General features: G+C 37.0%; 1 protein-coding gene across 1 annotated transcript in view; it reads right to left on the bottom strand.

Annotated features, from left to right (window-relative positions):
- LOC106868606 (eukaryotic translation initiation factor 3 subunit L-like) overlaps window positions 1-27,921 on the bottom strand; it is a 39,428-nt gene that overhangs the window by 2,657 nt on the left and 8,850 nt on the right. The window contains exons 4-17 of the mRNA XM_089355107.1: window positions 26,697-26,773; window positions 23,992-24,053; window positions 22,868-22,937; window positions 21,956-22,029; window positions 21,290-21,370; window positions 21,049-21,139; window positions 19,133-19,287; window positions 17,961-18,131; window positions 16,815-16,948; window positions 15,036-15,135; window positions 7,388-7,461; window positions 5,915-5,972; window positions 3,468-3,506; window positions 1,145-1,237 (exon numbers count right to left, since the gene is read on the bottom strand). Of these exons, the coding sequence (XP_089211233.1) occupies window positions 1,145-1,237; window positions 3,468-3,506; window positions 5,915-5,972; window positions 7,388-7,461; window positions 15,036-15,135; window positions 16,815-16,948; window positions 17,961-18,131; window positions 19,133-19,287; window positions 21,049-21,139; window positions 21,290-21,370; window positions 21,956-22,029; window positions 22,868-22,937; window positions 23,992-24,053; window positions 26,697-26,773 (1,279 nt within the window). The remainder of the gene's footprint in view (window positions 1-1,144; window positions 1,238-3,467; window positions 3,507-5,914; window positions 5,973-7,387; window positions 7,462-15,035; window positions 15,136-16,814; window positions 16,949-17,960; window positions 18,132-19,132; window positions 19,288-21,048; window positions 21,140-21,289; window positions 21,371-21,955; window positions 22,030-22,867; window positions 22,938-23,991; window positions 24,054-26,696; window positions 26,774-27,921) is intronic.

The following is a 27,921-nucleotide window of genomic DNA, read 5'->3' as shown; positions in this document are numbered from 1 at the left end:
AAAATCATCATCGAATTTAAAATTTAGAAAGAATTATCATGCCAAATATAAGAATTATTACAAATAACACTGAAATGGTAGAGGAGTGATCAGAACTAGAAGAGCTTCAGACTTAATATCTAATGGTATTTAAAGTTCAAATACCATCAAAATGGTCTTAACCATTAACCTGTTTGGAGGTCATTAAAATTAGTACAAAGCATGTAAACTCATTAGAACTATTGCTTTATTAACAACTGGGTTTCTGGAAATCACCTCCAGAGTTCCCTGTGAATTGAAGCCTTATAGATTAAAAAGATTTTTTTTTTCTCTTACCAGTTGGAAAACAGAGATATTATTAGTCAGTAGTGTCAACTGTCTAAACCAGGGACAGCAAAATGGTCAATATTGACTTTTGAGTGTGTGTGTGTGTGTGATTTTTGAGCACTGAGTGAGTTCAATCATTAGCAAACTGAATCTGGAAGAGCATAGTAATTTAAGGCTAAAACTCAGTAATTTCTAGCAAAATATCAATGCAATAATTAGTAATCACTAAACGCATTTCACCTTAAATATTCCCACTATACCAATATAGGACTGAATTTTTATTGTTCTAATACAATTTTGCTTAAGTATTTTCATTTGATTTCTGTAAATATTTATTAAAAAAATGGTAATGACAAAAAAGAATGAAGGAAATATTATTAACTATACTATTTTATTTTATTTTAGAAATTTACATAGAGTGTGGGTGTAATCAGTTATTCCAATGATATAAGAAGTTTTCCACACCCACTCTCTAAACTATCAGTGTAAGTTTGTATAATAAATCACTTCACACACAGTGGAGCAATTCATGAAATTGTATTGGCTTCACAAGTTTGATTATAAACATCTGCTAATATCATATAAACTAAGAGTGAAAAGAGTTATATCTGGTTGGTTCACAATTAGAATACAGAAATATCTACGCCATTGGGGTTATTTACTCAATTTTCTGGCATCAATCACATTGAATACTATTGGAAGCACTAACATATCATAAAATAAAAGGATATTTTATTTATTGTTATCAACCAGATGGCTTGCTGCACCAACAAAAACACACATTACCATCAACCTGGAAGGTAACTGAAAATGAAGAGCATTTAAAATTCTGTCATACCCGATTAATGTAGAAATCTAGTTCTGAAGTGGACTGAAATTCACCATCAAGACCACTGGTGCCTTTTGTCCAAACCAAATTCTTCATTTTGTGCTACAAATAAAAGTTTAACAAAAAAAATTGTATATGAAAACAATTTTTAAAAATTAACTTTAAAAAACAAAACAGAAATTACAGAAATAATCTTGAAATTTTAAATATTTAATTTGATCTATAAAACAGTTATTTAAAAAGAGTATACAGTTATTATAGTCACAAAATGGCAATGTGTTTGAGAAGTTTGTTTCCCAACAATATGGCATGTTGGGCAAACGTCTTCTACTAGAGCTACAGGCTGATCAAAGTCTTATGAGTGGATTCGGTAGAGAGAAACTCAAAAAGCCTGTTGTGTGTCTGTGTGTTTATATATATATATATATATATATATATATATATATACATATAGGGTCATCCTGTAAATAATGTGGTTTTTTTCAATTGTATGGTCGGAGGGAGACAGAATAAACTACCTGCATTAACTTGCTATAAAAGCAGGTAGTAATTTTACCTTGTTCTTAAGTTTTGAAGAGTCAGTTCAATTTTAAGTTATTTTTTCAAAGCTATAATGGAAGTGACAAAGGAACATATTTGGCATATTTTGCTTTATGAGTTCAATAAAGGCAACAACACAACAGGAAGTGCAAGGAATATTTATGCAGTATATGGGGATCAGATAACAAGCATAAACTAGTGTTGACGGTGGTTCCAGAAATTTCAAGCTGGAAATTACAGCCTAGAAAGCGAGCCCTATGCTGGAAGATCCGTAGAGTTCAACAAGGACATCCAGCAAACTTTGGTGGAACAAAACCCCATTGTAACTGTTGAGGAACTAGCAGAGAAGCTTGGATTTAGTCATTCAACCATTTGACACCTGTGTGCCGTTGGTAAAGTCAGCAAATTGGGTCAATGGTTTCCTCACGAACATTTCGAGTATAATCCTGTGCAGAGAGTGAATGTGTGCTTTTTTTTGCTGTCATATCCAATAGATCAAATAGTGACTGGTGATGAAAAAATGGGTTCTCTATAAAAATATCAAGCGCTGAAGACAGTGGGTAGAGAAAGGAGAAACATTGGCACCCCAGGCTAAAGACGGTCTTCACCCACGTAAGGTGTTATCTGTTTGGTGGAATATGAAAGGTTTAGTCCACTTTGAACTTCTAAACCCAAACAAAACAATAACAAAGGAGTTCTACTGTGAGCAGCTTGAGTGGCTTAAGTCAGCGCTAGAAGAAAAATGACATCCTTTGGTTTCAAGATGAAAGGTGTTCTTCCATCAGTATAATGCTTGGCCACATACAGTGAAGATGACATTCCAAAGGCTGGAGCAGTTCGAATGGGAAACGATGCCCCACCCACCATATATGCCAAATATTGCCTCATCTGATTATCATTTATTCTGCAGTCTTCAAAATCATTTCGATGGGAAAAACATGAATTCTATAGATGAGGTCAGAAAAGTACTTTTCATCAGGGACAAGTGAATTTTGAAAGATGGAAGAGCATTGTAGAAAATGAAGGAGAGTATATTTCAGATTAAAAAAGAAATTTGCTTATCTTAATTAAAAAAAATAAAAGTATAAAAAAACTGCATTATTTATGGGATGACCTAATGTGTGTGTATATATATATATATATATATTTGTATGTGTGTTCATCTATGTACATTTGTGTTTCCTTTGTTTCCACTGGTTTGTAAACAAAAAGCTCCTTAAAAAGCTTTGTTTGTTTCCAGTTCCCCCACACAAAACATGTCCAAGCTGTTAGCTGTTCAACAGACTGGGAAGTTATTACCTCACTTGGAAACAAGAGATGGGGTTGGGGGTGACAGGAAGGACATCTGGCCATAGGAAAACCCAACCTTAACATATCCTCATCGGATCCATGCAAGCATGGGAAAATAGACATTAAAACAATGAGTAACTATAGATGATGATGATACTCCTTCATTTCCCTTTAGCTTAACATGATTTAACTTCAATTACAAGTAATACTTAATAGCAAAGCACAATGAACTTAAAATGGTGTTTCCTTAGTACTGTAGGTGAACACTGTTTTGGAAGTCCAGCTCTACTGGACCACTTTATCTATTTCCAATGCACATCAATATATTGTATACCAGTATACAGTACATCTATACAACAAATTAATTTCATCTATTACCAATACAAATAACTACTACATTGTTGACCACAAAATCGTTACTGAATCATTCCTATGAAATATAATTAGACTGAAATTACTATTAAAAAAAAGGTTAAGCAATAAAATCCCCGAGGAATCTCACCTTGAAACACATGAGCTGAGTGTGTAGTTCATGTTCAGACTGAAAGTAAAAAAAAAAAAAATATATATTATTGTTAAGTAACCAGTTTAATTTAAAAACAAAAATTTATGATACAGACAGAGCAGATCAATACTTGGGATAAGTCAAATACAGTGACTCAGTTTTAGGTACTGAACCACAAAGGTAGGAGTCATTCTGTAGTGTTGCTATTCAACTCAACTGATTGGCCTCCATCCTCTGTAATTACATGGCATTCTGTCAATTATAAGAACTTTTCTTTTGCTATTTTCTAAGTTGGCAAGAGCGGATATTTTTAACAAATTTGTATATTTGTTTACTTCAGTCTGATTTCACAAAAAAAAACATGTGTCCCACACAGCTTTAAAGGGACATATGGTAACAATTCATGAGTAGCTACCCTAAAACCATTCCTGATAAATGGTAGAATTGGTAGAGCACCAAACAAAATACCTGGCAATATCTAAATTCTTTTACATCTTGAGCCTAGAGACAATAAAAAATTGGCCATATATTGATATAAGAAATCATAACTAGCTGGAACCATGAAAAATTCACGGAAAATATAAAGAATGTAAGCATCTGTAAACAGTGTACTGGTGCCATGAGAAATGTTTGCATATTATGACAGTCTGTCTTTACGTTCTGAGTTCAAATTCTGCCAAGGTCGACTTTACCTTTCGTTCTTTAGGGGTTGATAAAGTGCCAGTTGTGTACTGGGGTCGATCTAATCAACTGGCCCCCTCCCCACAAAAATTTCAGGCCTAGAAAAGTATATTGTGACAGTTACAGAATATAGAAAGTAAAAACACCAATGACTATATAATCCAACCAAAATATCTGTTACACAAACGTAAACGGAATTACTATTTAACCTTAAAATGCATCTTACACATTCAAAGAACAATCTTGGTTTAGTTGTATGGAACGTTTTTCTGGTAGTCTTTTATTCTTTCACTTGTTTTAATCATTTAGTGGTGGCCATGCTGGAGCATCACCCTTTAATCAAAGAAATTGACCCCTGGCCTTTTTCCCTGTAAGCCTAGTGCTTATTCTATCAGTCTCTTCTGAACAGCTAAATTACAGGGACGCAAATGCACCAACATTGGTTGTCAAGCAATGGTGGATGGGACAAACACAGACACATACATATGATGGGCTTGGAGGTAGCGGTGATGCTGGCAGGTGCGATTTTGTGGTTTGCTGGTATGCCGAGAGATCCAGCAGGTCCCTAACTGGTTCCCTGATCTTAAAGGTGTAATGTGGATGTGTAATGATGGAGCAGCTGGTGCAGTGGTCTTCCACACAGTACTTCATGGTAGACAATATTTTGTGTGTATGTTACACCATGTTTTTGGCCTTGTTTGTTATCCCAGTTGAGTGTCATAACTCGTGCTCTTGAAAATGCAACATATAATAGGCCATGAGAAAATACTGGTTGAGGCAAATGTATTCCAACTTTTTTCAAATGTTTGCCCTTGAACCTTATTGTCACTGAAAATGCAAGTTGAAGTGGAAACTGAAGTATGTGTGAAAGGCATATCTGCATCACTTGGGCTAAGTTTAATTCTGGGAATTAGAACTGTACGGCCTCTGTTGGAGCCTGTTACCAATGATGCCTCTACACAATGTTCATGAAGTCTTTGCCCTTTAATGAGAGTTCCATTACATAATCCTTGACTGATCAAAAGATTTCTTAGCAGCATTACAATAGCCCCTACTTTTAAGTTGAGGCGATGAGGAAGCATACCAGATGGATTGAGTGAGTTTATGAATTCAAATAGATAGCTCTGAACTTCCTCTTCATTATTGCAAGACACTGAATCTGTGCTTAAGTATGTTTTAAGTGTCTCTGGTATAATATTAAGAACATTTTCATTTATTGCAAGACAGTAAGAATTTTTAGGAGATAAAATTACTCATTTTTTCATTTCTTCTGGTGTGCAGTTGTAGAAAATTTCTGGGTACAAATTGAAATGCAAAAGAATGAAATAATAAATGGATTTATGAAAGTTTGGCAATTGCATTTATCTCCACACGCGACACTTATTGCAAACACATTTTAAATAACCTATACTATACACACACTCAAATACATTCATATATGCCAGACAAAATGATTACAGTATATACTTATGTCCCTCTATGCTTTGAGTTCAAATCCAGTGAAGGTTGACTTTAACTTCCAGTACTCCAGAATCAACATTATAGTTATAGATAAAATACCAGAGATGGTCTGATCTACCACAGATTAGCAGAACATGTTATTCGAAACATGGCAGAATCATAAGCAAGGGAGATTTATTTCTCATGATCTGAACACTTTAAGAGTAGGGTTAAACATTGGTCTTTAAAAGTTCTTTGAGATTTCAGAAACATTGACAGTATTTTAGTATACTAGTGTCACAGTACAAAGAAAGAGAACTTACAATGTCAATCATAGCTGCCAACTTTGGAATAGGCAAGGTAGTGTATAACTTGAGGAAACTGAAGAGAGAAAAAAAAAAAAGTTACGATTGTATCAAAACTCAGAAAATATCAAAGAACAAATCACAAAATTATTTGAGTAGCTCAGATACTTGAACACATGGACAGTGTGGTGGATTATTAGCTGAGACACTGACTATATTCATTAGTTCTGAGATGATATACTCTCAGATTGACTACATAAATATGAAGCTTCTAAAGTTCACTGGATTACAGGATTCACTACCTGCTGGGAAACTTATAATGTTATGCTGTTAGTGCAACTAACATGCATACCATTATAGTAAATGTCTTCACTGTGGGAGTATAGCTAAACCATACAACTGAAATAATAGCAGGTATATTGCAATGGTTGCAATAGAGAGGTTTGAATCATGACTGTGCAGCACCAGAAAGTCTAGCACCTAAACCTTATTGTCACTTAGTCTCTATCATTGCTGATAGAATTTACAAGAGCCACAGTAATACACTATCAACATTAGAGATATCAGTGTAAAACCTACATCTCTAAATACTTTAGCCTAGACCTGTGGCCACCAACTGATCCCTAATTTTTTACAGACATATACAAGTGTTGAGGCAAGTGAAAGCGAAATCGTGATGGCACCTGTACCAGTGGAGCACTAAGAGCACCATCCGAGCGTGATTGTTGCCAGAGCACCAGCTGTCTGGCTTCCGTGCCGGTGGCACGTAAATAGCACCATTTGCCAGTGGCAAGTGAAAAGACATTCGAGCGAGATCGTTGCCAGTACCGCTGGACTGGCTCCTGTGCATGTGGCACGTAACATACACCTTTTCGAGCGTGGCCGTTGCCAGTACCGCCTGACTGGCCTTCATGCCGGTGGCACGTAAAAGCACCCACTACACTCTCGGAGTGGTTGGCGTTAGGAAGGGCATCCAGCTGTAGAAACTCTGCCAAATCAGATTGGATCCTGGTGTAGTCACCTGGTTCACCAATCTTCAGTCAAATCGTCCAACCCATGCTAGCATGGAAAGCGGACGTTAAACGAGTATGATGATGATACAAGGAACAGAGATTGATCATAAAATAGTAATCACATGAAATATCATGTAAAAAAAAGAAAAAAGAAAAAAAAAAGCCCACCCAAAACTGGAAAAATGGAGATGTTGACAAGAAACAATAGTTCAACAAGAAAGGTATTTGCATCATTTGTAATACATTGAGGAAGGATGTTGTTATCAACAACTTCACCAATGATGCTTTGCCAAGAAAATGTCAGTTCTCTCAAGACTTTTCTTTAACTGTGGAGTTCCATGTAGGGAAAATAAAACTAAGAGTTTACTTTCCTTGCCAGGACATGCAACATGTTGTGAGTGATTGGTGTTGGCTATCTTTAATAACTGTTAACTGTGAGAAAGAAAAGAGGGATGGTAACACTAAAAAACCAAATTACCTGCGAATATTGAGTGAGTTAAATTGTTGTTCCACTTCTCGTAGAAAAACTTTCTGTTGTAATTCATAAGGGTACTGAAAAGAAGAAGAAACAAACTCAGGGCATCAGTTTGACATGCATATGCTTTCACATTTGAAATAATTCTACTTAATGATTCATCTTTACAGAAAGTCGTGTCCCACCCAACTGTGAAGTAGCAGACAAGAAACTTGCTTTCCAACCACGTGACTTGGGTCAATCCCACTGCACGACACCATAAGCAAGTGTCTTCTACTATAGTCCTGGGCTGAGCAAAGCTTTGTGAATGAATTTGGTAGATAGAAACTGGAAGTATATTGCTATCATCATCATCATTTAACATCCATATTCAATGCTAACATGGGTTGGTTGGTTTGACAAGGATTCGAGTCAAGGACTACTTTGGCAAGGTTTCTATAGCTGGATGCCCTTCCTAATGCCAACTACATGAGAGTGTGTGTGTGTATGTTTGCATGCACTGTTGTCTTGACATCATGTGATGATTGTAAACGAGCATGGCTGTTATGCAAGCAATGTTGCTTATTTCCAGTCATCCAAGAAAAAACATTTGGTCACATGAAAATATATTACCTCACTTGGAAATAGGTGAGGACTGGCAATAAAAAGGGCATCTGGTTACAGAAAATCTGCCTCAACAAATTCTGCATAATCCATGTAAGCAGGGTAAAGAGTATACTAAATGCTGACAGCCCCAGCTACCAAACACTATACACAAAATTTGAAAACCATCTCACTTAAATTTACAAGAATTCCTTACAGTAATATTGTGCTCAACTTTGGAGGAAGTAGTCGTAAATGCAAAAAATTTGACATTTCTGATAGATGCTAAGAATGCTTTGTAACAAACTTAATAAACTCGTTTTGATGTCAAATTACACTACTTTCTTTAATTAACCCTTTAGCATTTAAACCAGCCATATCAGGCCAAAATATTCCTGTTTTATATTGAAACCAGTTAGATCTGGTCTCTCACACTTACCCTACTATGTCATTGTAAAAATAACATCATTAAAATCTAGAAGCTACAAGAAAATGCATGCTTAATTCAAAGTAGTGTGAAAAAACAAGCATTACATTTGACAAAGAAATCTGCTAAAGGGTTAAACACAAAAAATAAAGGCTGGTGGGAAACAGAAAGAAAGTGAATACTTTGCCATAAAAAGTTCTCAGATCATAAATCTGCAAGATTTAGCCAGAGGAACAGAGATTCTAGTTCCTGTATCAAAATTAACTATATATATTTTCTTTACTTTATTCAAGTTTATCGTTTCTTTAACTCATTCTCTCTAAATCTGTCCGCCATAGTATAAAAGTGCAGAAGTGGCTCTCACTTAAACTTGCTTGCATTGCTGTTCCATTAAATTCTGTTTCCCAGAATCCCAAAAATATTTTTCACTTCTGTCTCATGATTTAGGCATTTGCTGTCTCATTCAATTTTGTAACTGTATCTACTGCCTGACCCCACCTCCCTCTTTGATTTCTACACGGTCCGCCATCTCCCCCCCACCCTAACTCTATATAAACCAGTTGAATATTCTACTTTCTCCTAATCGACTTCGAATTTCCTCTGCTGACAGAATACGAAATCCAGAAGATGAACAGCTAAGACCTTACTTTCAACCTTTCATATACTCCTATTTCAGCGTTGATCATAATCCTGCCCCTCATCCGTTCTTTATTATCTATCTATTTCTTTACCATGTAAACATCGCCTGTTGATTTGTTTCCCTGTTTGTCTTAAATTCATGCATTCCTTTTAATCACCATGCTTTATTTATTTTCGTTATTTTATTCAAAGTTTATCGTTCCTTAACTCATTCTCTCTGAAATTTGTCTACCATAGTATAAAAAGTGCAGAAGTGGCCCTCGCTTTAAACTTTCTGGCTTGCGATATACCCCCACCCCCAACCAGAACCGGAAGTTTTTATCCTCTGTCATCCTTGGTTGTCTCCCGCGAACACTAAGGGCCTAATGCCATCCCCTCCCCTACTCAGGTGAATTTTTATCGATCTTATAGCACATAAAGATGGTGTAGTGTATGCAGGTTGTAGGCATTGTTCGTTTATGAATTCTGCCAAATGCAAGCTTTCTTTTCAGGTACATGAGGCTGCTGTCCCCCATCCCAGGGTCTCACTGGCCCACACCATCAGAATTGACACTCTCAATGTCAGCACACTGAAAGGTAGGTCTGGTGAGATTGTTGAGATGCTTGAACAGAGACGTGTAGATCTGTGCTGCAACCAAGAAGTAAGGTGGAGAGGAGGTTCTGCTAGGTTCCTCACAGGCAAACAACACAGGTACAAGATTTTCTGGACAGGGAACACTGATGGGGTCGGGGGCGTGGGAATACTCTTTCAGAGAAATGGGTTGATAAAGTAATCGAAGTAGTCAGAGTATGTGACAGAGTACTTAAGATTAGATTAGTGCTTCACCATAGGTTAGCTACCGTCATCTCGGCCTATGCCCCTCAACCGGGGCTACCCGATGGGCAGAAAGACCAATTCTATGACACCCTTTTGCAGACTACCTCATTGACGGATGACAGCGACCTTCTCTTTGAGGCTGGTGATTTCAATGGTCATGTTGCGCAACATGCAGGGGGCTTCCATAGCGTACATGGAGGCTATGGCTTCGGTTCCCGCAATGAGAAGGGAACCAGGCTGTTGGAGTTCTGTGATGCAAACAATCTTATGGTTTGCAATACCAACTTCAGGAAACCTGCCTGTCACCTAGTCACCTACTGCTCTGGCAGACACACTAGCCAAATCGACTACATCCTCACCAGAAATAGGGAAAGAAGACTGTTTATAAATGCCAAAACCTTCCCTCAACACAGATTAGTAGTTAGCGACTTCGGGATCAAAGCTAAATGGATGCACAGAAGTAGACCAGCTTGGAAGAGAAAGATCTGGAAGCTTAAAGATCCTGCAAATGGACAGAGGTTTAGAAATGTCTTACTCGAAGCATTTGATGAAATAGAAGGGGATATAGCATCACACAACTTGGAAGACAATTGGAGGTTTCCACGGGACAATCTGCTGAGAGTCACCGAACAGATCTGTGGCTGGTGCAAAGTCCCCTCTCAACCCAAAGTAACGTGGTGGTGGAACAATGTGGTTGACAGGGCTATTAGACAAAAGAAACAGGCTTGGAAGGACTAGAAGAATGGCGGTAGCAGGGAATTGTATCAGACTGCCAGAAGGGAAGTCAGGAGACAGGTTTACTTAGCCAGAGGGGAAGCAGATAAGAAAAAAATTTGCCAATGTTCTGCACCGTGAGGACTAAGGACTTGAAGTATTTCGTGTTGCAAGACAGTGTGTGAGAGAGAATCATGATATCATAGGAGAGAAATGTGTCCGCATGGATGATGGCTCACTTGCACTAAACAAGGCTGCAAAGAGAGAGGTTTGGAGACGCCACTATGAAAGGCTGCTTAATAAAGAGAATGAATGGAAGGAAGAGAGTCTGCTGCATGTTGACCCAACAGAGGGACCAGCTATCCAACTTGACAGTACCTTGGTAGATAAAGTGATCAAGAGTATAAAGACAGGGAAAACCCCCGGCCTATCAGGAATCACTGCAGAGATGCTCAAAATATCTGACAGTGTCAGCTATAGCCTAGTCACCCGTATAGTTAAGCAGGTGATACACGAAGGAGTCATACCCAATGACTGGTGTAGCAGCACCATAGTCAACTGCTACTAAGGTAAAGGTGACGCTTTAGACACAAGCAATTACAGAGGCATCAAGTTGTTGGACCAGGTAATGAAGGTCATCGAAAGGGTCATAGCCCAACTAATTAGGGAGAGAGTCAGTTTAGATGAGATGCAGTTTGGATTCATGTCAGGGAAAAGCACCACTGATGCTATATTTCTGGTAAGACAGCTGCAGGAGAAATACCTAGCCAAAGATAAACCTCTGTACCTGGCTTTCGTTGACATGGAAAAAGCCTCTGACAGGGTCCCCTGCTCACTTATCTGGTGGTCAATGCAGTAACTAGGGATAGATGAGTGGTTAGTGAGAGCTGTGCAAACCATGTACAAGGACGCTGTCAGTAAGGTGAGGGTTGGCAACGAGTACAGTGAAGAATTTCAGGTAGAGGTAGGGGTCCACCAAGGTTCAGTCCTCAGTCCCCTCCTATTTATCATAGTACTCCAGGCAATAACACAGGAATTCAAGACGGGATGCCCCTGGGAGCTCCTCTATGCAGATGACCTTGCCCTAATTGCTGAGTCACTATCAGAACTAGAGGAGAAGTTTCAGGTGTGGAAGCAAGGACTAGAATCGAAGGGCCTTAGAGTCAACCTAGCTGAAACCAAAGTCCTAATAAGTAGGAAGGTAGACAAAACACAAACCCCTTCAGGTAGATGGCCCTGCTCGATCTGTAGAAAAGGTGTAGGTAGAAATTCCATAAGATGTACCCAGTGTAAGCTATGGACACATAAGAGGCGCAGCAATATCAAAGGACAGCTAACTAGCAAGATAGTTTTTGTATGTGGCAGATGCTCAGGAGCAATAAACACCGAAAATGTGCATAAAGCAACCTTTGCCACACTCCAGGGAGAAAAACTAGAAGTAGTTGATAGCTTCTGTTACCTAGATGACCAAGTCAGTAGCGGTGGAGGGTGCGCTGAAAGTGTAGATGCTAGAATAAGAATAGCCTGGGCAAAGTTCAGAGAGCTCTTACCGCTGCTGGTGACAAAAGGCCTCTCACTCAGAGTAAAAGGCAAACTGTATGACGCATGTGTACAAACAGTCATGCTACATGGTAGTGAAACATGGGCCATGACTGCTGAGGAGATGCGTAAGCTTGCAAGAAATGAAACCAGTATGCTCCGATGGATGTGTAATGTCAGTGTGCATACTCGACAGAGTGTAAGTCCCTACAGAGAAAAGTTAGACCTAAGAAGCATCGGTTGTGGTGTGCAAGAGAGACAATTGCGCTGGTATAGGCATGTGGCAAGAATGGATGAGGATAGCTGTGTGAAAAAGTGCCACACCCTATCAGTTGAGGGAACCTGTGGAAGAGGTAGACCTAGGAAGACCTGGGATGAGGTGGTGAAGCACAACCTCCGAACTTTAGGCCTCACCGAGGCAATGACTAGTGACCGGCATCTTTGGAAATATGCAGTACGTGTGAAGACCCGGCAAGCCAAGTGAGAGCATAATCTGCGACCTCTGCCAGTAGTGTAGCCAGCTCACTTATTTGTATCTTTACTTCATTGGACACTAAACTCTGCTTGCGAAAACCTGTTGGGGCAAGTGAAACCGAAATCATAATTGAACCATATTTGATGACTGGCACCTGCGCCTGTGGAGCACTAACAGCACTGTCCGAGCATGTTCATTGCTAGAGCAGCTGTCTGGCTTTCGTGCTAGTGACCCGTAAATAGCACCATTTGAGCGTGATCATTACAAGCGTCGCCTTCTAGCACTTGTGCTGGTGGCACGTTAGAAAATCATTCAAGCGATGTCGTTGCCAGTGCCGCTGGACTGGCTCCTGTGCAGGTGGCATGTAAAAAACACCATTTTGAGCATGGCTGTTGCCAGTACCACGTGACTGGCCCTCGTGCAGGTGGCACGTAAAAGCACCCACTACACACTCGGAGTGGTTGGTGTTAGGAAGGGCATCCAGCTGTAGAAACTCTGCCAGATCAGATTGGAGCCTGGTACAGCCTTCTGGCTTGCCAGTCTCCTCAGTCAAATCGTCCAACCCATGCTAGCATGGAAAGCGGACGTTAAACGATGTTTATATATATATATATATATACATATATATCTTAATATATAAATCTGAAATTGTGTGTTTGTGTGAAGCCTTTTTGAATGTTTATAGAAATCCACATTTTCCACTTTTTCGTAAAAATTTTTACATCAATGGAATTTTCTCGATCTGAACTTTCCAGTGCAGTAATTAGATTTTTTAAATTCCGTTTACTTTGTGTGATTTAAGGGAGATTTGGCTGTTGTTTCTAGCAACTTTTATATTTCATCCCTGCTACCTGGAACGCCATTCTTACACACGCGCTCAACATAAAAATATAGAGAGTAAAAGTAAAAGAGGGAGAGAGAGAGAAAGTGATACATATAACATCATAGATTAAACTTTCATCTCAGTATTCTTTACCTATTTTTCATAACATAGATACGTAAAAACACACACAACCACACATACATGACCTGTGACAACAACATACACATTGCTCTCAATCTCTATTCATTTCTCCCCCTCTTCCTCTCTCAAACGTATACGCGTGCAAGTAAACAATCATTCACATCGTGGTATATTTACAAAACATTGATGGCATAACTACAGAGTTGTATCCCCCAACTTTGGAAGGTCGTAACTTTCATAAAAATGAATATTTTTTTATGAAATTTTCTATGCATATATTATTTATTATGTAGATTCCAAATATACAAAAATTTTCGGTGAAAGTGTTTTGGAAGGGGGTGGGGTACAATATTCGGCAATTCCACTTAAATTCCTCTTAACTTCCAGGAAAATGAATATTTTTTCATGAAATTTTGTACAAATGTACCTTGATGTATGTACATTTCAAGCATGTAGGAGTTTTGAAGTAAACAACTGCAGGTTGTTTTTGAGAAGTGTTCCCCACTCGGTGGTGTTTCGGAGCAAGTCGTCCATATTTGTTTCATTTTTCTCTATTATGTGCTTATGTGCATCTTTAGATTTCTAATGAAGTAATAGGCAGTGAAGAGAAGCAGTCATAAGAAAACTTTTAACTACCCCTATTCCTTTCTCTCCCCGTCTCTCGCTCTCTCAAAAGCATACACGTGCAAGTACACAATCATTCAGTAAAATATAACTCATGTTCGTCAATGTTTTGTAAATTTACCACGATTTTCACTAGGGTGTTAGGGTTAGGGTTAGTGTTAGGATTAGGGTTGGGTAATCGTGCGGGTGTTAATCTGAAAAGTTACAGATATGTGAAAAGTACCGACCCTGCCATCTATTATAACTTTTGTTGTTCTGTTTAATATATACATAGATTATGCCTCCAAAGAAGAGAGTTTGCTGAGGAAAGACAGCAACCGGTTTAAAATGACAGCCACAGACTGCAGCAATTCACCACATTCCAGTAGCTACTTTGAACATAATGCAAAATGGTGCATCAACACCTTCTGCCCAATCTGATAGAATTCTAGCAAAACTGTTTACCAACAGATCGCCAGCAATTGCTTCATCACAAATTGCCATCCTAGCTCCTGTGAAAAGGGATTACCCTGCTATGTATAATCAGGGCAGCGCAAAAAGTTGTTTTGCACAAGCATTTCTATAGCCAATTACACGGATGAAATTTACGTATGCTTAATAATTTTACGCAAAACAGCCTTCAGACTTTCCCTATTAATTTCATTGTCTTTTGAATTATGAACATATTTACATCATAAGGGTTTTTTCGTTGTAAGGCTTTCTTTTTTAGTTGATTTTCAGCTAGCAAGACTTATCGTAGATGGCATAAGTCACACCCGGACAAGGTCGGGTTATACTGCTAGTATATATATATATATATATATATATATATATATATATATATACACATTTAATATAAAAGATATAAAGCAAAATAAAATATAAAGATACCTTGCTGAAGTTCATATTTTCCTTTTCATAATCAGGTGTAACAGGAGACAAGAATTTCGGACAGGCTCTACTGAAGCACTGCTCAAAATCATTTATACTTCTGCAAATAAAAAGTAAAACAAACTTAGGATTAATAAAGCAGATTCAAGTAAGCATGGAGATACAAAATATTTCCCTTTCAGCAACAACAATCCTATTTAAACATTAGAAACACTATAGCCCCTACTCCTTGGATCACTTCCTCTTTGTCCTATAATCATCATCATTGCTGGCAAAGACATTAGTGGTGATCTTTGGTTTTAGGAACATGTATCGGCAAGATCAATATTGAAACTAAAGCAATTCAGGAAAATACAAATATAGCACAGGTACAATAAACACTAAAAATGTACAGAAAATAGACCCCATCAAATGCCAGTGGGGAAAGCTAGAAGTAGTTGATAGCCTCCATTATCTAGGTGACTAAGTCAGAAGCAGAAGCGAATGCTCAGAGTGTAGCTGTTAGAATAATAGGCTGGGCAAAGTTCAGAGAGCTTCTACTTCTGTGGGTAACTAAGGGCCTCTCCTTCAAAGTGAAAGCCAGATTGTATGATGCCCGTGTGCAAACAGCCATGCTACATGGGCCGTGACCACCAAGGACATGCAAAGACTCGAAAGAAATAAAGCTGGTATGTTTCAATGGATATGCAATGTCAGTGTGCATGTAGGAGAGCATGTAAGCGTCTTGAGAGAAAAGTTGGACATAAGAGGTAAGAGATTCAGTGTGCAAGAGAGACGACTGTGTTGGTATGGTCACATGATGCATATGGACGAAGACAGTTGTGTAAAGAAGCGCTAATCTGTAACTGTGGAGGGAACCTGTGGAAGGGGTAGACCCAGGAAGACACGAGACAAGGTGGTGAAACATGATCTTTGAACATCAAGCCTCATGGAGGAAATGACTATTGACCGAAACCTTTGGCAATATGCTGTGCTGGAGAAAATCTGTGAAACCAAGTGAAATCATAGTTAAGGCTGATGCCAAGGTCATGTAATTGGCACATAAAAAGCACCCTTCAAACATTGGGCCTCACAAAGTCAATAAGTGATCGAGACCTTTGGCGATATGCTGTGCTTGAGAAAACCCCTTAAGCCAAGTGAAATTGTATACAGGGCCAATGCTGGTGTCATGTAACTGGCACGTAAAAGGTACCACTACACTCCACTCTTGGTGTGATTTGTATTAGGAAAGGCATCCAGCCATAGAAAACAAGCTGAATCAGATTGGAATCTGGTGCAGCCTTCCATCTTACCAGCTTCGGTCAAACCGCCCAACCTATGCCAGCATGAAAAGCAGATGCTAAATGATGAAGATAATGATGAGAATTGCCTAATTGAGTGCAATAATTCTGTCATTATCTAAACTGTCTGGGACATCATAGAACCAGGGTTGGGCTCAGGCAGCCAGTTGGTATCAAAAGAATTAAATTTCATTTCTTTTTTCCTCAGCAACATTTAGAATTCAGTGCTAACATCATCATCATCATCATCATCATCATCGTTTAACGTCCGCTTTCCATGCTAGCATGGGTTGGACGATTTGACTGAGGACTGGTGAAACCGGATGGCAACACCAGGCTCCAGTCTGATTTGGCAGAGTTTCTACAGCTGGATGCCCTTCCTAACGCCAACCACTCAGAGAGTGTAGTGGGTGCTTTTACGTGTCACCCGCACGAAAACGGCCACGCTCGAAATGGTGTCTAAAAGAAAAGGGATCAAATATGAAAAGAACTGACTCACCCCATTTGCATTTTTAACATACTGTCTCCACATTTTTCCCGTAACCTGAAATGAACACTTTCATCAATACGCATCGGATGAAGAACCAAGCAGATGGCCAACAACATGTACATTTTATCATTCATTTTGTTGATCTGTAAAGTGAAGAGAAGAGAAGAAAAACAGTGGCAAAAGCAGGTATCTTTCAGGAATATATCATCAAAAGGTTAAAACATGATTAGTTAGCAACAAGTAATTAAAACTCAGTTACTGATTTAATGAGGAACAGACCTCTGTATACAGTAGAAAATAGATTACTAAGAGAAATTACGCAGAAACACCACCAGTAGGAAAAAAAAAAACAATAGTTAAGTTAGTGCTGATATATTTAATATAGTGATCACTGAAAAAAATGTGTAGTGAGCCTAAGACAATATTAGTCAATGCTCCATACAGTCAAATTATTCTGACAAGCATAGGGAAACAACTCTGAACATGTTTAGATCCTCTTCAACGTCCTCACAAAAGACTTCACTACTTGTCTAAGCAGTGATTAGAGAAACAGGATGTGCAGTAACTGTACATGTAAAAATTAGCATAAAGTGATAGTAATGAAAACAATACATATAATATATAGCTAGATTTTAACAAAGTGACATAAGTAACTGATATCTGGTCTGGCCAAACATGTAATATTAATCAAAGCCAGACATTTCAGTACGAGATACCTTTCCTGCAGCTAACCAGGCTAGAGTGATACAATGCGAAACATGTAGAGTTAAATGTTTTGACAAGGAGCATGAGATTTGAAGTTACAAATATAAGCTCAGTAGTTTAACACCTCGACCACACAGCTTCTGTGCAATATTTAGACTAAAATAATAAGTGTAGTATTAACAGTGACATCATACAACCGAATTATATAAATACATGCTCTGTAGTGTCATAGCTATTCTATCATATTTGATTACACTGACCCCAATGCTTGAATGATAATTTATTGAGCCTGAAAGGATGAAGGACAAAGTTGATCTTAGCAGAATTTGAAAGAATATAAAGACAGATGAAATGTCATCAACATTTTGTCTGACTGCTAATGATTCTGCCATCCTGAGGCCTTTCTCTCAATTAAAATAATGAATGAAGTATTAACAGTGACATCCATACCTGGTCATACAGCTGAACCTTATACTGGAACATCTGTTCAGTACGCTGGATATAGAGTAAAATGTTGGAGAATGTACGAATGGCATCTTGGTACCGGCGCATCATCATATAGGCAAATCCAACATAATAAAAGGTGGTGATCTGGCATGCTGGCACACAAGAATATTTATTCTGAAAGTGGGAATATTAGAAATTGTTAGCTTCATTTAAATTCTCCAGAAAAACGTCAGGCTAAAAGAAATTTTAATCTAGTTAACAGTATATTTCAATTATAAATCTTTGCAAACAATCTAACCCCAAGTTATAGGGCTGCATACACATTAACCTTTTTGTTACCATATTTCTACTGAAATACACTGCCTTAGTTTCAGTTAATTTTGAAAATAATGAAGAACTTAGTAATAAAAAACTTGGCCATTAAGCTGGTGTTTTGAACATAACTTAATTAGTATTTACATTATTCTGTCAAAAGCAATGCTTCTTTATTCATATTATTTTGAATTCAACGAAGCATTATCTTGTAGTTTTGAGATTTTGATGAGGTAACTTAATTTTTAGAACGATACTGTAGGGCTGTTGTGAGAAGCCAGATCATATAACCAATGGGCAGTCTCAAGTGAGCTGGTATCAAAAGGCTCAATGAATAAATTTGTTGATTAGGGATTCAATGTAATAATTAAAGTCAAAATACAACCTGTGTCCTTGATGTTCCCATGCTGAACTTGTTATTAAGGGCCAAAGACTGATAGTCAAGCACAATGACAAAATACTTCAAAATAATGAGCCAAGAAAACTTGTGTATGATTCCCCCAACTTGTTAAAAATAGCAGCCAAATATCTCTAACTACACCCCACCACTTTGAAAAGAAAGGGACATGTTGGATAATGTAGTCCTGGATAAGCTATGCTCAAGGGAAAGACAGGATGGTCATGACTGGAATGCCAACTCTGCTCAGTTAGAGATGACCAGCTACTAAACAACAACAGCTTTACAATACAAATAAAAAAATTGCAAGTGAGTTATAAACATACATGCCATGTCAGCAAAGAACAAATAAGGAATATATATATATATATATATATATATATATATATATATATATATATATATATATATATATATATAATGAATTAAAATACTAAATTAGGAATATAAAATACGGGAAACTTACAGTTTGATTAAAATCAATGTTTTCTAGAACTTTCAAGGCTTGATAGTAATCGCCCAAAAGTGAATGCATTCGCAGTAGGCCTATTAAACTGAAATAACCCAACATCTTGTAAAGAGCATGTTGTCCAAATACACCTGCAACACTGTCAGGGTCACCTGGAATCAAAATGGCAAAACTGTAGTATTACATTCAATGCAATGCTACATTTATTTTTTTAAGTCTATGAAATGTTCTTCACTTCTGACTGTTCTGCTTTTCATTACGTCTACTGTACATTTTGGTTCCTATTTTGGTCCTTTTTTTATGTTTAGCATTACTAATTAGTGAAAGAATTCATTTTGTTTTTAGCATGGCCAAATGCAGCCACTACCACCACCACCACATGTTTTGTCTTTCATACAAACATGGGCTGGATAGTTTGACAGGGTCTGGCAAGCTGGAGAACTGTGCCGTGCTCCGATACCCACTTTGGCATGGTTTCTATGAATGGATACCCTTCCTAAAGCCAACCACTTTACTGGGTGTGTGTGTGTGTGTGTGTTTTTGCATGGCGCCAGAACCAGTGAGGTTGCCATATAACTTGCAAGACTAAAGAACCCTCTTGATTGAATTTGAATATAACAGAAATGGAGGCAGATTTATGCAAGATATTGAGAAGTTAAAGTATGAAAGAAGAGACAATAACAGGTTTCTTGCTGCAGAGAAAATATATGGCTACCTCACATTATATAATAGTGGGTGGGAATATTGTGGATGGAACTGGAAAGAAAAATAATGATGGCAAAGTGTCACAATGTGCCCACAGGATGCAAGATGATTAGACAAGAATGTATGTATCAGTGTATCTCAAGAGAGTTTTGACTGCTAGCAGAGACTGTGTCTGAGAGACAAGTACCAAACCAATGCCAGATAAATACAATGATATTCAATATTTAACAAGAACACAGACATTTATTATTATTTTGCCTTTTTGTGCATCATATGGGCAAGCTTCAGAGATCTCTGCCATATGATGAAATGTATTTAAAAATGTGGTCTTAAAAATAAATAACACTATGACAGTTCTTTTCTTACACTTAAACTGGAATATTTTCTCCACTGATAGTTATATGAAGCAAATCAAAGTGTATATCATAGCTACTTGTAAATGTATTAAGGAGAAAAGTTTAGCCTTTATATCATTTTATCTGGTATCCAAGAAGTTGATAAACACTTGAAACAATTTTGAGCATTAAGGGTGCTGAATTATTAGGAAACTGTTTTTGCAACATAAATAACATTCAATTTTTAAAAGATCCATCTGAAATATATGGAAACTCAAAATGCCTTAACAGATATTGCATTGTTGGAACACACCAAGTAAATATGCAATGCCATGTGGCCAATTGGTGAGCCAATTAAGGACAAGTGCACAGGATTTATGAAGATATCACAGTTTTTAATGGAGAGAAATTGAATGACTCTGCAGGAGGGCAGTAACTTAGGTTAAAACTCACAAATTTCCAGTCAAATATCAATGTAATAACTAGCAATCACTAAGCACATAGTTTTTAATGTTCTTTTATCAATTTTGTTACGTATTTTCATTAAATTTCTTAAAATATTTCTTATTAAAATGTGGTTATGTTCAAAGAATAAAGGAATTATTGCCTTTAATCAAGAAATTTTTTCTTTATTACAGCTTTCAATGTTATTTTAGAAATTTATATGATGGGGCAGTAAGTCATTTATGATTCCATAAAGAGGTTAATGATATAAGAAGTTTGGTGACCCCTGTATTAGAATAATTCATTGTACAGAAAGTGTGTGCTCAATGAAATTGTAAATGTTGCCATTAGCTCAGACTTTAAAGACAAAGAATATATTCCATGGTAAAAAAATTTCTACAAAGATTAATAAAATTTAACAGAACTTACCGCCACTAGTGTATACCTCTAATTGACGGTTGATATTGGACTTCTCAACAAGGGAATGAAGAGCGTTAAGGACACTGTGAACATTCCAAACCTACAACAAACAGTAAAGACAATGAAGAAGCAAGCTTTCAAAAAACAAGATGCTATACAAAAAAGTATAGTATGTGTATGCACAGACACTGTAGAAATTATTTTGTAAAATTCTTACAAATACACAAAACATAATAAAGATCAAACTAACCTTAGGATTTCTCTGCAATGCACTTTTCTCTTGAGGTGTTCTTTGTTCAATCGCAGATCTATAGATTGTGAATGACTGAAACTGTAAGAGAAGAAAATATTGAGTGAATAAATCATCTCTGGCATTAATATCTTTGTTAGGCCAAACATGCTTCTTGCCACAAAAAATTATTTATCGTTGGTCAGTTGTTCCCATATACTTTTTTCGTATATTTGATAGCAGCCAATGTGATGAGGGAAATTAGGCTGTTTGGGACTTGAACTTTATAGGGGTCTTGTGAGCTACTTGGCAACCTCACAAGCACTGATGTCACAAGAAAAAAAAAACTCAGTACACTCTAAAGTAGTTGGTTTAAAAAAGGGCATCCAGCAGTAGAAACCATGCCAAAACATACATTGGAGTTTGATGCAGTCCTCCAGTCCTGTCAAACCACTCAACCCATGCCAGCATGGAGGATGGATATTAAATGATGACAACGATGGGCAACCTTTGATTTTAATCTTCCAGAAAAACAGTCTGGCTATGAGGAAATATTACCTTGCTTGGAAAGGTACCTGGCCATAGAAAATCTGCCTGGGATAAAACAACTTGAAAGGAACTCCTTTCAATGATAGGTACAAGAAAAGAAAAAGAAAAGTATATACATATGTTTTGAAGTAGGCCTACCTGATAAATAAACTCATCGATGATGTCCCATAACCATTGGTTAGGTAAATCCAAAGGAACCGGTTCATTATCGTCTAGAGACACAGGAAATTAATAACAAAAAGTTTAATACTAGAACATTTAAGGCACTTTTAGGATGTTGACATTTAAAGAACCAGATTATTAGATTGGCTGACTAGGAGTTTTTTTTGTGTGTGTGTGTGTGTGTGTGAGAGTAAACTAGGCTTGTTTTATGAGTTATTTCATGTCTATAACCGTCTACCATACACACAAGATACAAATCTTCCATTTCATGTTTCTCTACAATATAACAATACATCTTTGATACTTCAGTCGCTCCAGTTCTACTTTCACATCTTTGCAACATTACACATATACTATAAATCCTTTAAGTCCTGATCGATAACAAAATAATTTGTGCAAATAAGAATGCTTGCTGACAGCCAATCATATTCAAGAGATTATTGTTCTACTATTCCTTATAAAACACTATATTACTGGTTTATGCATTTAGTTGCAATGGAAATTTCTTATGGCGACCAGTTAAAAACCCAATTCACAATTATAAGTAACTTGATATGCAAATTTAGTATATAATAGCTAGATCAAGCTACTTTTACCCTGGGAAATTAATCAAAGGATTATGAAAGAAATGACAGGATATTATTACTAAGAGGTGAGATGTTTATGTCTAACACTGTACCACAAAAAGGGTCATAGAATTTCGATGAGTACTGCTAGTTAAATATTATACAAGTAAGCAAGCAAAATTATTTCGTAATTACTACTGAAAATTATATAGAACACTTCTCAGTGTTTCAGTTTTATCAAAATTTCAATTGCAAATGTCTTTACAGACAGCTTACTGAGGGGTACAGACCAAAAATCAAGCAAAGATATAAATATACTTACTCAGAATATAATTGAAAAGACTACAGTAGTTGAAATAGGAATCAATTCTATGCTGCAATGTTGTTTTTGTCTGCAAGAAACAATAAGATTTGGTTGAATTTCTTCTAAATATATTAATAAAACTATTTATCCTGAAGGGCAGTATATATATATATATATATATATTTTTATTCATTTTTTAATCATCAACAGTTATATACACACTGATCTACAGACAGATGCCGGAACACTAACAAAAGCATAACAGTCACAATTGAAGCCAATGAAAGAAATTTGGGTAATTTAAGAATTAAGGAAGCTTTACTCATACACAGATTAGGACCCCAAATTAACAACAGGCTGGAGGTTGGTAATCAATATATTATTTAGCTACATCTGGATGTGTGTAGGTTAATTCTTAATAACATGCTCATATATTGTTTATATCAAAAAAAAAAAAAAAAAAAAAAAAAAAAAAGAGAAGCTTCATGTATAACACACAGCTTAGAAGCAGCGCTACAGATTTACCAACACACACGAGATTGAAACATAGCCGACTTCACGCACTTCTCATGAGGGATCCCGGAAGGAGCTTCGTGAGACCACTACTGAGACGCTTCCGAAAATAAAGAAAAGCCGTTGGAAAACAGTTTATAGCAGAGACTCCATCTAAGAATATCTGAAGAAGGAATTGTATTCCGAAATATCGGACTCTAGATAACTAAATTACAACAGGCATATAGTCCATTTTTTGTATTATAGTGCATTGTTGTACCATTCAAAACTTTTTATTCTTTAAAATTTGTAAATTTTTTGACTTAAGCAATGATAATGTTATGTTTGTGTAAGTTTGAAAAGCTCTAAATTCTTGAGCTCACATCTCAAACTTTTTGTCAACACAGATGACCACAAGCTTCAATGAATTCTAGTTATTTGTTATTTCTCAGAAGGCAAGAGTTAATGGATTCACTAATTGTCTTCTGAAAATGGCTAACAATGTGACTAAAAATTCAGTCAACTGTTACTATTTTGTCTCTCCCCTAAATTAATCAAATGTTCTAAAAGAGAATACAACAGTTGAACAACAAAGTAATTTGGAATGTTTCAGTCATTTATTCAAACAATAAAACTGTGTTTGTACTTACTGGAACTCTGGCATACAAATGACGATAGTAGAGCTCTCTGTACAAGGTGAGAAATAGTTCATCTGTAAATAAATAAATAAATAAATATGCTGTGTGTAAACATATATGCATATTTCCAATTTCATTAAGCATATACAATTTGCATTAACCTTCTGTCTACCAATGGGTCCATTTCAGTTTTTTCAGTTGCTTTTTCCTACTGTTTAAATTATTTGATTCTGCTGATTTCTTGTGACTTATTTTTTCAACTCTCTTTTAGGTGTCAAATAGCAAATTTTCCATATGTTTATAAAAGCTAGAAAATTTCACTTTATACATTAATTACCATATGGATCCATTGGACCCCCGAATTAAATTCAGACAATACTTTTGTCATTCTAAACAGAATAAAAGCAGTATCAAATATCATCTTCCTAGATATTTATCAGATATAAAATAGATAAAATTGTATTCAATTTATCTTCTGAATTTTAGATAAAACAGGAGAAATTACGAAAATTTTACTATAAATTTGTGTGGTATTGTATCACCTTTTATCTGCTAGGTGATGCAATATTTCTATATGACAATGCAATTCTTACAATATATTGCATCATCTTTCAGGAGAGTATAAATATATGAGAGCAATATCTGTCTTTGGTCTGCTATCAAGTTTCATATAGTTCAGTTGTGCTTTTCAATATGCCTAGATGTGAAAACTTGAGTGAAGACCAAATATCGAAAAGATTGTTGGAATTAGATGAAGAATGGGAAGAAGATAGTAATGATTCCTTCTATTGCTCTGAAGATGATGGTGAAAGTGATTGTGTGCTGGACAGTTTAGGTTCTGTGTCATCAGATGATGAAGATACTAAAAAACAATAGGAATCTTGCAATATTGTGCACCAAGATTGTGGACCATCCCGTTTTGTTAAAAGGTCTTGCGATAGCATTTAAACATGTTTTACTATCTTTATACACCAGAATCTTCTTGAAGTAATTTGTAAATGGACAAATGTTGAAGGTCAGGTTGTTTACAAAAATAAATGGAAGGGAAATTGATCACTCTGAACTAAAGAAATTTATTAGACTGATTATTCTTATAGGTGTTTATAAATCTAAACATGAAAATGTCACACAGTTATGGATTTAAGAAGATGGCTGCCCAATATGAGCTGGGGAAGATTTCAACAGTTTTTACAAGTATTGCGTTTTTGATGATGCTAGTGCAAGAAGAAAAAAGAGAAGTGATGATAAATTGGAGCCCATAAGAGAAGTATTCGAAACGTGGAATCAGAATTTGCAAGATGGATATGTTCCAAGTTCATGCATGACAGTTGATGAAAAATTAATTTCATTCAGAGGGCACAGCCCATTCTGGGTATATATTCCTTCAAAACCAGGGAAATATGGAATCAAAATTTGGGCAATATGCGACAGTGAAGCATCTTATGTCTGGAAAATGCAAATCTACACTGGAAAAGACCCAGTAAAAGGGAGAGAGACAAATCAAAGTTCAAGAGTTGTTGAAGACCTAGTAAAAGAACTTGAAAATACTGGTTACAATATCATCATCATCGTTTAACATCCATTTTCCATGCTGGCATGGGTTGGACAGTTTGATTGGGGACTGGCAAGCCAGAAGGCCGCACCAGGCTCCAATCTGATCTGGCAATGTTTCTACAGCTGGATGCCCTTCCTAACACCAACCACTCCGAGAGTGTAGTGGGTGCCTTTTACGTGCCACCGGCATGGGAGCCAGTCAGGCTAATATAACTTGTGATAAATTTTTTAACAAGTCAAGGATTGGCTCAAAAGCTGCTTAGCATGAAAACTACTTTAGTTGGAACAATTAGAAAGAACAGAGTTGAACTTCCAAGTGATTTCGCAAATGGAAAAGAAAGAGAAATTAACAGCACAATATTTGGATTTCAAAAGGATTCTATGATCCTATCTTTTTGTCCCAAGAAAAATTATGTAGTCACCCTTATGAGTATAATGCGCTCTCAGCCTTCAATTGATTCAAAAAGTGCTAGAAAGAACCCTAAAGTTGTAAAATGTTACAACAAAACAAAAGGAGGAGTAAATACCCTAAAAGAATGACTTGAAGATGGCCTATGGTTATATTTGAAAAATTGATTGATATAAGTGCAGTGAATGCTTTCATTGTTGCTAAACAGCTTCGCTTGCAAAGTTTCAAACATAAAAGAAGACAGTGCCTAATTCAGTTAGGAAAGGAACGAACATTTCAAACAATCTTCTTGTTCCGCTAACATTTCTCAACCAAACAAGAAAAGAAGACTATCTTCAACTTCATTTGAGATTACTCAGCCAAAGAAAAAAGGAAGGTGTTCTTTGTGTGGCCCAAAAAAAGACAGGAAAACTTGTACTACATGTAAGAATTGTAATATCCATGTTTGCCAAGAACATTCCAATGTTGTCTGCATTCACTGCCATGAAGAGCTGTGATTCAGTATTTTTGTCATTTTAAAAATTTATACTATATTCTGTAAGCTGTATCTTTTTTATTAAAATTTCTGAGAAACAATAATTCTTCATTCACCTGATAGCATATATAATGTAGCTAAGAAATAGTGGTAGTCTGAATAAAATTTAATTAAAAGAAAAATACTGGGTCCATTGGACCCAGTTGGTAATTAGTGACATACATTTTCTCTGGTAGACCAAGGGTTAACCAAGGTAAAAATCAAGGCATTTTCACTTACCATTCACAATATTTGACACTGCTGCAGTTTCTGGCCAGGGAGTGTTCCGGAAGTAACGGTCAGTCAACTTATTGAATCTGTAAAATGAAATAGTCTGTTTGAACCGCACACATATGATCTTGGTGTGGAAGAGTTCTATGAACACACCTACTTCTAGTCCTTAGGAAAACAGCATAAGTATTGTAATAACTAGTTTCTGGCTTCAGTTAACTTTACTGTTCCACTGGGAAATTGTATTATATAGCTCAATTAAAAATAGCTCCTTTAACTGACAGGTGGATCTTCCCCTCCCTCAGGTAGATGGCCCCGCTCAATCTGTAGAAAAGGTGTAGGTAGAAGTAACTTCATAAGATGCACCCAGTGTAAGCTTTAGACACACAAAATGTGCAGCAACATCAAAGGAAGATTAACAGAGAAACTAACTTTTATATGCGGAAGGTGCACAGGTATAATAAATGCTGAAAAAATGTGGAAAATAGATATCTATCAACTACCAGGGAAGCAAGGTAGCGGTAGTAGATAGCTTCCGGTATCTAGGCAACCAGGTTAGTAGTGGAGGTGGTTGTTCTGAGAGCGTAGCTGTGAGAATAAGATTAGGCTGAACAAAGTTCAGAGAGCTCCTACCCCTGCTGACAACAAAGGGCCTCTCTCTCAGAGTGAAAGGTAGATTGTTTGATGTCTGTGTGTGAACAGCTATGCTGCATGGCAGTGAAATGTGGACTATGACAGCCAAGGACATGCGTAGGCTTGAGAGAAATGAAGCCAGTATGGATGTGCAATGTCAGTGAGCATGTTCAACAGAGTGCAAACATCTTGAGAAAAGTTAGGCATAAGAAGAATCAGATGTGTGCAAGAGAGACAACCGTCCTGGTATAGTCATGTGATGTGTATGGACGAGGACAGTTGCATAAAGAAGAGCCAATCTTTAACTGTGAAAGGGACCTGTGGTAGAGGTAGACCCAGGAAGACATGGGATGAGGTGGTGATGCATGACCTTCAAACTTTGAACCTCACAGAGGCAATGACTAGTGACAGAGACCTTTGGCGATGTGCTCTACTGAAGAGAACCTGTCATGCCAAGTACACTTGTGCTGGTGGCATGTAAAGAAAAAAAACCAACCTTTTGAACACCAGGCAAAGTGACTGAGTTCCTTTCGAGCAGGTCCCATGGAGGCGAAGTGGCCGAGTTCCTTTCGAGCAGGCCTCAAGGAGGCAAAGTGGCTGA

The sequence above is a fragment of the Octopus bimaculoides genome, chromosome 7 (assembly GCF_046866305.1).
Source record: "Octopus bimaculoides isolate indiv1 chromosome 7, ASM4686630v1, whole genome shotgun sequence".
Classification (NCBI taxonomy): domain Eukaryota; kingdom Metazoa; phylum Mollusca; class Cephalopoda; order Octopoda; family Octopodidae; genus Octopus; species Octopus bimaculoides.
Note: the sequence above shows the minus strand (reverse complement) of the source record. Positions and strands in the feature narration are given on the sequence as shown.